Source organism: Arachis hypogaea, chromosome 2, assembly GCF_003086295.3.
Source record: "Arachis hypogaea cultivar Tifrunner chromosome 2, arahy.Tifrunner.gnm2.J5K5, whole genome shotgun sequence".
NCBI classification, from domain to species: domain Eukaryota; kingdom Viridiplantae; phylum Streptophyta; class Magnoliopsida; order Fabales; family Fabaceae; genus Arachis; species Arachis hypogaea.
Window position 1 is genome coordinate 10,670,034 of NC_092037.1, and position 11,826 is coordinate 10,681,859.

General features: G+C 35.1%; 1 protein-coding gene across 1 annotated transcript; it reads left to right on the forward strand.

Moving 5' to 3' along the window:
* Window positions 1–9,629: 9,629 nt before the first annotated feature.
* Window positions 9,630–11,484, forward strand: LOC140176553 (uncharacterized). Its single transcript, XM_072208077.1, has 6 exons — window positions 9,630–10,130; window positions 10,280–10,346; window positions 10,425–10,533; window positions 10,649–10,715; window positions 10,880–11,319; window positions 11,376–11,484. Exons 1-6 carry the CDS (start codon window positions 9,630–9,632, stop codon window positions 11,482–11,484), a joined length of 1,293 nt encoding a protein of 430 aa, XP_072064178.1.
* Window positions 11,485–11,826: the final 342 nt, after the last annotated feature.

Genomic DNA, 11,826 nt, shown 5'->3' on the forward strand with positions numbered 1-11,826 from the left:
AATGTTAAAAAAATATGTGAAAGAACATATGACAGTACTTTTTTCACCTTTGCAGTAAGTGAAGGGTTCTTGACAAAGTACTTGGATCACATGGTGTATGTTTGACTATTTCTTAGACCCTTTCACAGTTCCACTCACTTTTAATTTTAACATTTGTTGACCATGCATTACCATTGCTTTTTAAACATTATCATTTAGAACTTCCCATTCCGGAAAGATCATATACATTTTGATTACAAGTGTATGTAGAGCAAAAAAGTGGAGATTAAAGTTATTTTATTTGGTTAAGAGTGGCATGTTACTTGAATATTTTAAGAACTAAATGTATATTATTAGTATGAAAATATTTGATAACAAAAAAATTAGCTAAAAATTAACTGTCAGAAGAATTTATTTTATTTAATATTTATTAATTATTATAATAATTAATAAATATTAAATAAAATAAATTTTAACTTTTTTTTTCGTTGTTTTCATAACATTATCGTTATTAGTATATATAGTTCCCATGAAAGAAGAGGTGCCATAATCAATTAAATTAGTAACATAAAGTTTTTTATCAAAGATTCTAATTTAAAAACCGAAAGAATAAAATCTGAACACTAGTTAGAGAAGATGGAGAAGTCACTTCTGATCCAACAAGTATAGTGAGGGTGGCTGAATCTTATTTTTAGAAGATTTTTATGGTTATCAACCAAGCTGATTTGGGAATACTTTTTGAGGATTTTAGACCTACGGTTACAATTAATATGAATCCTAAGCTATTGAGACCAGTTTCATTTGAAGAGACTAAGAGAGCTACGTTTAATGTTTGCACTCAGAGTGCTCCAAAGATGATAGATTCACAGCCAAATTTTATCAATTTTTTTGAGATGTCATAGATAACGATTTGCACAAGACTGTTTGTAGTTTCTTTGGAGGGAAAAAAACTTTAAAAAGTTTTAACTACACACAGATCTGTTTAATACCCAAGATTTTGGATGCTAGAGATATGTCATAGGTCAGACCTGTTGGTCTTTCATTAGTCTTTTACAAGATTATATCAAAAGTACTTGTTTACAGACAATAATTGTTTATGAAGAACATTGTGAGTACTAATCAAAGTGCTTTCTTGAAAAAAACAGGTTAATATCTGACAATATTCTAATAGCTCTTGAGTGCATGCATTATCTTAAGTCAAAAAGACCAAGTTTGGTGAATGAAATGACTTTACAGTTGGATATATATGAGCAAGACCTACAATAGAGTGGAGTGGTGTTTTCTGTGGTTCGGAGATGATGGGTTTTGATGCTAGATGGATAACATGGATCAAAGAACTGGTTTCTACTGTTTTTTACTCTGTACTTATAGATGGCCAATTTTTTGGCTTTTTTAGGCCAACTAGAGATATCCATCAAGGGGACTCTATCACCGTATCTTTTCCTCTTTTGTGCAGAATGACTTTCCGTTCTGCTACATAGAACAGAAAAAAATTGGGTTATTCAAAAAATTTAAATTCATAAAAGAAGTTCGACTGTTAACCACCTTCTCTTTACAGTTGACTGCATTTTATTCTGTAAAGCATAAGAAGAATCATGTGCTAATATCCTGACTCTACTCTATGACTATGAGATGGTTAACGGACAAAAAGTCAACCTAAGCAAGTCAGCAGTCTTTTTCAGTCATAACATTCTGCTCCATATTAGACATCAACTAGCAGAACATCTGAATATCGGTCATATAGGGTCCAAGATAAATATCTAGGTCTCTGATCAACTGTGCAACAAAGTACAAAAGAAGGTACAATCTTAGAAGAGAAATCTATTGTCAGCAGGTGAAAGACATGTCCTAATTAAGGCCGTTAAAGAAGCAATTTCTGTATATATTCTATTCTATTTTAAGCTACCTGACTCACTTTTAGATGAGATTAACAGGATTTTAACACAACTTTGGTGGGGTCAGATAGGCACTAAAAAGAGAATGTCATAGATTAAAATGACAAGACCCAAAAAAAAAAGGGAGGAGTGGGTTTCCAAGACCTGCGTGCACAAAATTTGGCTATACTTAAAAAATAATTTTGAAAATTGGCTGTTAATCCTAATGAACTACTGAACAAAATGTTAAAGGGTAAGTATTTTAAATATAAGTCTTCTTTGACTACAAACAAAGGGAATAACCCTATTTGGGGCTGGCAAAGTCTCTTAGAAGATAAAAAAGTGGTAAAAAAAAGATTGTTGTAGAGTATATGATCAAGAGATGATGTTAATGTTTGGCAAGAACTCTGACTGTCGTCCCATACCCATATCATATTAGTCTCAGCAATCAATCCAGCAACAATATATTTTCAATAATTAATATAGTAAAGGACATACTGATCATAGGAAGAAGATAAAAGAGAGAGCTTATCGAATTAATCTTTTTTCCTGAAGTAAATGTCCACATCCTCTCTATAGAGCTGAATAATAATGACAAAGACTCATTGATTTGGGCCTTGAACTCCAAAAAACAATATGATGTGGCTCTGGACATGTGGTTGCGTATGGTTTTGCGCATGAGCCGATCAATCGGCTACCTGCAATCATACAAAACCCAAGAAGTTGGAGAAAGATTTGGGGGGCTTACAGTTACCAACAAAGATTAAAATATTTTTGTGAAAAGCTGTGCATGAAAGATTACCTGTATTGAGCCTCATTCACCAGCGTTTCCAGTCAACTCCACTTTTGTGTCTCAGATATAGATTAGCCCTGAAAACCATCATCCACTGCCTTCAATGGTGCGGCCCTGCTCAGGAGGTATGGGGAGCTGTTGATTTGAAGCTGGTGCCGCCATTGCAAAGTAGTTCTCCTTTTGTGGAGTGGTGAACCCAGGTACTATTAGGTGCTGAAAGTGGGAGAGAAGGTAACAACGCCCTCAACATCTTCGCTGCTCTTTGTTGGGTATTGTGGAAAGCACATAATAAAGAAGTGTTTGAAAATAAGAAGACCTCTATCTAACAGATCTTGAATTCAGTAAAACAGATTTGTCAGGAGATGAATAAAAGAAAAATTTATAATTTTTAATATATTTTTCTTTCTTTAGTTTATTATTATTATTGTAGCTACTTATAAATTCAATTGAGAGAACTCTACTGCTATTTTTTTTGTCCTACATTAGACTTTGTATCACTTTTTTAAAGTAATGTAATTACCTTCACTTTAAAAAAAAGTGCCATAATTATTGTTCAAAGTAAATTAAGATTAAGATTATGTTATTATTTTTATTTATAAAAGTGTAAAAATTAAAATTGATAAATTTATTTATATAAATAAGATTAATTTTGTATCTACAATAGATAGTTTTTATGTAATAAAAATACACAAATGCTAATTTTATTTAGAGAAAAGGACAAATAGGTCCTGACCTTTTGCCCTGCAGACATTTTTGTCTCTGAGCATTTGAAAATACTTTTAAATCCCCCACTTTCACAAATCTTAGATGGATGAGTCTCTCCGTCCAATTGCCTCCATTAGACCCAACAGAATAGTCTGACGTGGCTGCCATTCTGATGACGTGGCATGACGGGTTGACACATGGACTGCTGATTAGAAAGGTACTTTCAAAAATTGGACAAATAAGTCCTTGTACCTAAAAACGACGTAGTTTTTAGAACTTGGAGCCTTGCTTATTCCTTTCTTCTTCATCTGTCATCTGATTAAAAAGCCTACAACCTTCGTCGATCAAGCCAGAATGGCAGCAAGCGTGAAAATGGCAAAAAATATGACCTCACTCGACCTCGTGCCGGATTCAATCAACTCTGCAAATTGTTTCAATGCTTCTTGACTTCTTGTCCATGTCCATTTATTGCATTCTGCACTATCTCTATACATCCCATCTGATTTGGCTTCCATCAATGTATTCATGGACCTATCTGCGATAATCAAGAAGCACAAAACCGGCAACATGTTCAAAACCTGATGCCTACATTTCATAGAACATGTCAAGTGATTCATTCAGATTTTGAAAATTGGCGTTGCACCAATCCACCTATCATACTAGTCTAAGAAACAATATCCTTCTTAGACATTTCATCAAACACTTGCATTGCATCATCAACAGACTCACATTTCATATATATATCCATCACAGCACTGTCTATCTCTAACCGACCCAGTTTTGCACAAGCCTTGAGTATGCTAACAATAGTTGCCACATTAGGCTCAACATTCATTCTCAAAAACAATGCAATGGCTTCTTCAAACAACCCATCCTTCACATACCAATATATCAAACTAGTCTAATTGTCTAAGACACCACATCTCTCAGGCATTTCATCAAACACCTTACAAGCACTATATTTGTTTCAAGTTGCTTCAAGCTCCAATCAAATTGCTTCAAGTAATTGCAGGGGTAATGAACCTCAGTGACATTATTACTGATAAAATTTGAAACTTTGGAGATAAGTCACTAGAAACAAGGACAGAGATTAATAATTGTGCATGGATTTGCTTGAAGGATTTCAAATAAAATTCAATAATATATTTTTAGATACAGGAACTTATTTGTCCAATTTTTGAAAGTACTCTTTTCGTTAGCAGTTCACGTGTCAACTCGTCATGTCACATCATCAGAACGACAGTCACGTCAGACTATTCCATTAGGTCTGACTAAGGTAATTGGACGGAGGGACTCATCCGTCTAAAATTTATGAAGGTCGGGAATTAAAAAGTATTTTCAAATGCTCAGAGACGAAAATGTCTGCGAAACAAAAGGTCAGTAACCTATTTATCTTTTTTTCGTTTATTTATTAGTAGATTTGTAATTATTACAATTTTTATGAATAAAAATAATAATTAATTCATCTTTTATAATTATAAAACTATTTTTTTTTACATAATTTCGTTTGTAAATAGATTTACCAACATTTTTAAATTTTGTTGAAAAAGGAATTAATAGCTTACTCGTGAAGTAAACTCTTGCGAGGAACGTTTTTATGGATTCGTTCATTGATTATTGGTGGATAATATATATTAATAAGTATTCTCACCTTAAATTAAGCTCAAAATAACCCTCTTCCATTAATTCTATACATACGCATATGTCTCAATCTAAATTTAGCTATTTCTATATACAAAGAAAAATAGTTGTGCAATTCATTTAATCATTTCTATGTGTATTAAAAATAAATTAAAAAATCAATATTCTAAATATATATACAAACGAGGAAGTGAAAAATCCTGAAAATAAGTTATATTAGTTTATATAAAGTCATCATAGTTATCAAATTTGAAATGAATCCGCTAGGCCAATTATAAAATGGGTGGATTGGTTAACATATCTTTATTTTATTAGACTTGAATCAATTTAAACTGATTAATATGAGTTAGCTAGATTGGTTTAAATAATCAGATATTTGATTGAAAATTAGATTTATAAAATATTAACAAAAATAGAAAAAAATAAAAAATTATGCAACAATAAAAAATAAAAAGAAAAAATAGGTAAGAAGGGAGAAAGGAAAATTGTAATTGTGGGTGGCTGAAACTGGAGTTAGGTATTTTTAAAATTAGCATAAATACTATAATTTTTTAGGTAAATTTTATTTAATCTTTTTTAAAATAATATGTAAATTATTCTTTATAATTTGTCACATCTTAATTGGATATTTGTATATTATATTGTAATTAAATTTTTAAAAGGGATAAATATATAATTTATTAAAAGATTAGAAACTGATTTTTTTTTATTTTTCAAATAACGATGGTCCTAATCCTAAATTTTTCTTTTTTGTTCTCTCACAATGTCACTCGGCAACTCTTCCTCACCAGTCAGCCTCTCCTGAAGTCTCGAACGGCCGAACTTCAGAGTCCAGAAGTTACAATCGCCGGCTCCTCTGATTCGTCTCGCCAGCTCCGGTGCGTCTCTAACACTGCGCCGTCGCGTTTGTGGCACCCCTACTCTGCGTCGTCGCGTCTCTTTGCTCTGGTCCGTCTCTCGTTGTCGCGTCTTCATCTGTCGCTGTTGTGACCCTTGGCCAGAGTCTGCTTCGCCGTGTTTGGACAGGTTGGTTTTCTCTCTTCTTTGCATTCTTGAAACTCCCTATAAGTTTTTTTAGTTATTCAATTGGCTTATAATTTGATTACAATCAATGAGGCAGTGCTGCTTGAGAGGTCCGACGAGGCTGAAGGAATGGGGGAGGAGGAAAAGGCTGAAAGCTATTACAAAGAGTTAGGATACATCTTCTGAAAATGATTTGGGAAAAAGACATGTTTCAATTTTTAATATTTTAAAAAATTGCATAATTGTCCATTTTAAAAACTAATTTAATTATAAAATAGTCTAACCATGGTTAACCTAATAACCAAATAAAAGGTGACACATCACACAGAGTAAATTACATGTTACTTTACAAAGGATATGATAGAATTTAGCAATTTTTTAATGTGATATATAAGATAATTGAGTCGTTAGATTCTGTACTCTTAAATTTAATATCCGAACGAAGTGAAGCTTATTGAATTGCATCATATTTTGTTATTCAACTAAAGTTTCAACAACTATCTTATTTCTACCACTTATTACAGGGACTTTATTTTATGTTAACGCGGATGGTTAGCAAATGTTCTCTTAGAGTTTCTATTAAGAAAATTGATCTTGTTGAACGTAGCACGAAAAAAGTGAAGAATCGAGAAGAGGGTGATCTAAATTAATCAGGAGTGAGCATGGAGATTGCGAAAAAATAACAAGAGAGTCCAAAGATGTCTTATAAGAAATCCTTATTAATGATGCCGGATAAAGGCGTGGAGATGATTGATAACCTTTCTTTTGATATTGAAGAAGATGAACCTGTTCCTGAGGACTGCTTATATAAAGAAGAAGAAGGCCATATGAAGGAAAAACTCTTCGACCCGTGCTCGTTCATTCAAGTCATGAAAGAAGAATTTGATAAATAGTGCAAGCCCTGACATGCTGCTTTAATTGTCAAAGTTCTTAGGAAGCGAGTAGGATTGGGTTTCATGGAACAACGTCTGAATCGTGATTGGGTTACGAAAGGTAAGATTAATATTATTGATATGGATCATAATTATTTTCTTGTTCATTTTTTAGATGAAGAAGATTACTCCCATGCACTTATTGGCAGCCCTTGGATGATCGCTAGGCACTATCTAATTGTTCAACGATAGAGACCTTTCTTCCTGTATTCAGATCATACTATGAGGAAGATAGCTGCATGAATCCAGATTTCTAATTTACCTATTAAATTATATAATTATCGGTTTTTCTAGTGAGTAGGTTCAGCTATTGAAACTATGTTAAAGATTGATCACGCTACATCTATTCACCCTCGAGGTCGCTTTGCAAGAATTTGCATAGAGATTGATTTGACCAAAAAGCTTGTTCCTAGGATCTCGATTTTTGGAACTATTCTAAATATTGAGTATGAGGGTCTTCATTTAATCTGCTTCAATTGCAGCAAGTATGGACATCTATCGAACTCATGTTTGGAGCCATCGGAGATGGTGGAGAGTTCCCAAGGAGGTCTAGTTACCGAAGAGAAAGGACAAAGGCAAGCTAATTTGAATCCCAAAATTGCGGGCCAATTTAATGAGACTCAAGGAAATCAATCACATCCTGACATTAAAAAATATAATCAGGAAGCTCCACAATTTGGGTCGTGGATGATGGTTCGGTGACTATTGAAGAAAAAATATGAGAAGAAAGTGCCTAACAACAAGAGACCTTATATTGAGAAAGAAGATTTCTCCAAGTTGGAAAAGAAGGATTATGTGCAAGACAACAATAATAGGAAAGGATCCAGGTTCGATATTCTGGCAGAAGAAATCATGGAGGATACGGTTGTGCAGGAGAATCACATGGAGAGCTCTTCAAAGAAAATCATGCTAGTTGGGCCGACTATATCTAAACTGGAGTCCCAGAAGAATAATTGGCCACCCCAAATTCCTCCCAAGAACGTGATGAAATCTAGAATGGAAAAAATCTGTAGGGTACCAAAAAAGGACATGCTATGAAAGTTGGGCCAATGTCAAAGGAAAAATTGCAAGGCTAAGAACAAGGTCAATGAAAGCAATCTCCCCCTGGTTGATATCTCTAAAACTGAGGCACAGAAAATTGTTTTCTCAACCAGGAGAGTACGGAGAGGAAGGCTATGAAAATGGCCAGGCTTGAAGACATGAGGTGGCTAAACAAAGTGCATATAGAGGAATTTGTGGCTGCTAGAATGGCAAATGATATGTTTGATGTTCACACTGTGAGAAATGAATTCTTAAACCAGGTTCCGACGGAGATCCATGATCCGTCGTCCTTGAAGGTGAATCTTAGGCGCCATCCTTCTCTCTCGGTTGTCACTCCTAATCATTTGAATAGGGATCTAGCTAAAAACACGCAGGTTGCGACTAATTTTGCTGCTGTCAGTTCCGTGACTCCAGCGAGCAGAGATGGGTGTTCTTGAGTTTGGGTCCCTAAAGATCTTTCATTTTTATTTTAGTATATTTTTATGACTATTATAATTTGGAATTGTAGAGGTGCTGGAGGAAAGACCTTTCCTTCTTTGATTAAAGACTTGAGAAGAGAGTTCTATGCTAGTTTCTTTGTTTTACTTGAGACCCATGTGAGTGGGGGCAGAGATGGGGATATCTGTAAAATGATGGGTTTTGATGGAGTCTTTGTCGAAAAGGCAGGAGGTCATAATGGTGGTATTTGGTGCTTATGGGACACTAATATTTGAAAAGTGGATGTGATGAACTCCTGCTCGCAGGTTATTCATATGAAGGTCTCGACAGGTAATCATAATCCCTGGATTCTTTTGGTAGTGTATGGTTGCCCTTAGAGGATTAATTGAAAGGAACTTTGGGACAATATTCGTTTGTTTAGAAGGAATAATAACCTTCCCTGGTGCCTCGTTGGAGATTTCAACGCCTTTCTTATTGATCCCGAGTGTAGGAGGTGTTTTTAATCAGAGCAGAGGTGCTTGTTAGGACTTCCAATCATGTGTTAATAACTGTCAGTTAATTGATTTGGGTTTTGTTGGGTCCCCTTTCACTTGAAAAAGGGGGGGATCTCTAGGAGAGGCTTGATAGAGGTTTATGTAATCTAGATTGGCAAATTGCTTTTCCAGAAGATTTTATCAAGCACCTTCCCTACCTTAAATTTGATCACACTCTGTTATGCCTCAATCTATCTTCGACGATGACACCTAACAGAGGAAAAAGGCCATTCAGATTTATGGCTTCCTGGCTTTGATACCCTGGGTTTGAAGATCTTGTCAGCAGCTGGAAACTTGACGAGTCTTGATCTAACTGCATGCTTTCTTTTCAAGATGCTTTAAAAGAGTGGAACTTATCTCTCTTTGGTAATGTCTTCAAAAGAAAAAAAAATAATTATCAAGAGATTACAAGGGTTGTTTGTAAGCCCGAGTAACAAGTATAGCTCTTATCTTGAGAATTTACAGTATTTTATGGAAAGAATATGAAGAAATTCTAGCCTAAGAAGAGATGATATGGTTCCAGAATTCTAGATGCAATTGGCTAGAATTCGGAGATTGGAATACTAAATACTTCCATGGCACCACTCTCACTAGAAGAAGAAGAAATATAGTTCTCTCCCTTCAAGATGATAGTGGTAATTGGATTTCAAATAAGTCATGCTTAGAGAATATGGCTATTGAGTTTTATATTAAGCTTTATAGTGATGACGCTGTTGCTATGAACTATATTCTCAAAAATGCTTTTCCTCATCTAGATCATGGTTCAACGGCTATGTTGGATTCACCTTTAACAGGGAGAGAGATCAAAGATTCCATTTTCAGCATGGGAAAAATGAAAGCTCCGAGGATTGATGGCCTCCAAGCCATCTTTTATCAAAGTAAATGGGATCTGGTTAGGCTCGATCTCTGCAGGTTGTTGTTTTGTATATTTGAAGACCTCTTGAAAGTAGTTGAGATTAAGAAAATATTGATCATTCTGATTTTGAAAGTTGAGCTCGCGACCAATCTCAAACAGATGCGTTCGATAAGTCTATGCAGTGTCTCTTACAAGGCTATGACTAAAATCCTTTCTACGAGATTAAGAAAAGTTATGGAGCATTTGGTTTCTCCTACACAATACAGTTTTGTTCCTGGAAGACATAGTTCGGACAATATCATCATTCATAAAGAGGTGATACATTCTATGAGAATAGAAAATGTTAGATGGCAATAAAGATCGATTTTGAGAAAATTTATGACAGACATAAATGGAGTCTCATCAGAGATACCCAGATTGATATTGGTTTTCCTCATCACTTTGTTGAATTGGTTTGTGCTTAGATCACTACTCCAAGGATGAGACTTCTTTGGAATGAGGAGGTGCTCGAGAAATTTGCCCCCTCTAGAGGTATTCGCCAAGAAGACCCAATTTCTCCTTATATCTTTGTTTGATGTATGGAGCGTTTGTCTCAACTAATCAATATAGCAATTGGTCATGGGTTTTGGAAACCTATCCGTCTGAAGAAGGATAGTCTCAGCCTCTCCCATCTTTTCTTTGTGGATGATCTTATTCTTTTTGTGGAGGCTAATATACAGTAAGATGAAATTATCAATCGGGTACTTAAAGCTTTCTGTAATAGTTTTGGTCAGAAAGTTAATAATGAAAATATTCGAATTTTTTTTCTCTCATAATGTGGGCAATAATGTTAGAGAAGATATTAGTGAAGCTCTACAGTTTACAAGAATGGATGACTTAGAGAAATATCTTGGAGTTCCTGTCCTTCACAACAAAACATCAAACGACACCTTTAATGGGATAATCAGCTGGCTCAATTTTTGGCTTAGTAACTAGAAAGCCTCTTTTCAATCTCTAGCAAGATGAACTATCCAGGTGAAATCTATCATTTCTTCTATTCCTAGTTTTAATATGCAAACTGCTAGTTTACCTATTGCTACTTGACTACTTGTAATGAGATTGATCGTAAATGCAAGAACTTTCTCTGGGGAGAGACAGATAACACAAAAAATGTGTACCTGCTCAACTGGAGTGAGATCAACAAGCCTAAAAATTCAGGTGGGTTAGGTATTTGTCATGCTAAAGGCCTCAATCATGCCTTTATGATGAAGGCTGGGTGGGTTCTTATTGAAAGGCCTGATGCTCTTCGGACCAAAGTCCTCCACTCGAAGTATAAGTGGGTAGTAATATTATACCAAAAGTGGAAAGAAAAAGTTGTGAATCTAATCTGTGGAAGGGCATTTGCAAAGCATGGAGTGACGTGGAACGTAATACAATATGGCGCATTGGAGATGGGTCTAGAATCAAATTCAAGAAACATAGATGGCTGCCAACCTTGGATAGCTTGGAAAATCATACAACTCAGGTAATGACTAGTTTGGAATTGGATCCCTCCCTGATGGACTTTTTGAATGTTTCAAGTGAATGGGATGGTGAGAAACTAAAGGATTCTCTTTCGTTGGGTATAGTTCAGAAAATTATGGCTATGTCACCACCTTCACATTGGAAGAATGTTGATCATGTAGCTTGAGACCGAACTTCAGATAGAGCTTTTAGTTTTTGAACAACATACCAAAGCATTATTAAGGATCCAGGAACGCCGAATCGTATCTTCAATCTGATTTAGATTTGGAATAGGCCTGAGTGTGTCTGCACCTTCCTTTGGCTAGTGGCATAGGAGGCTATTCTCACTAATTCAGAACGAAGACGAAGACATATGACAAATTCAGCCTTGTGCACCAGATGTAACCGTAACGAAGGAAGTGTACTTCTTCATGTCATTCGTGATTGCTATGTAGCCAAAGAAACTTGGCATTTGTTGAACCCTCACATTTATAAGGACGACTTCTTGACTACTAATATGAAAGAGTGA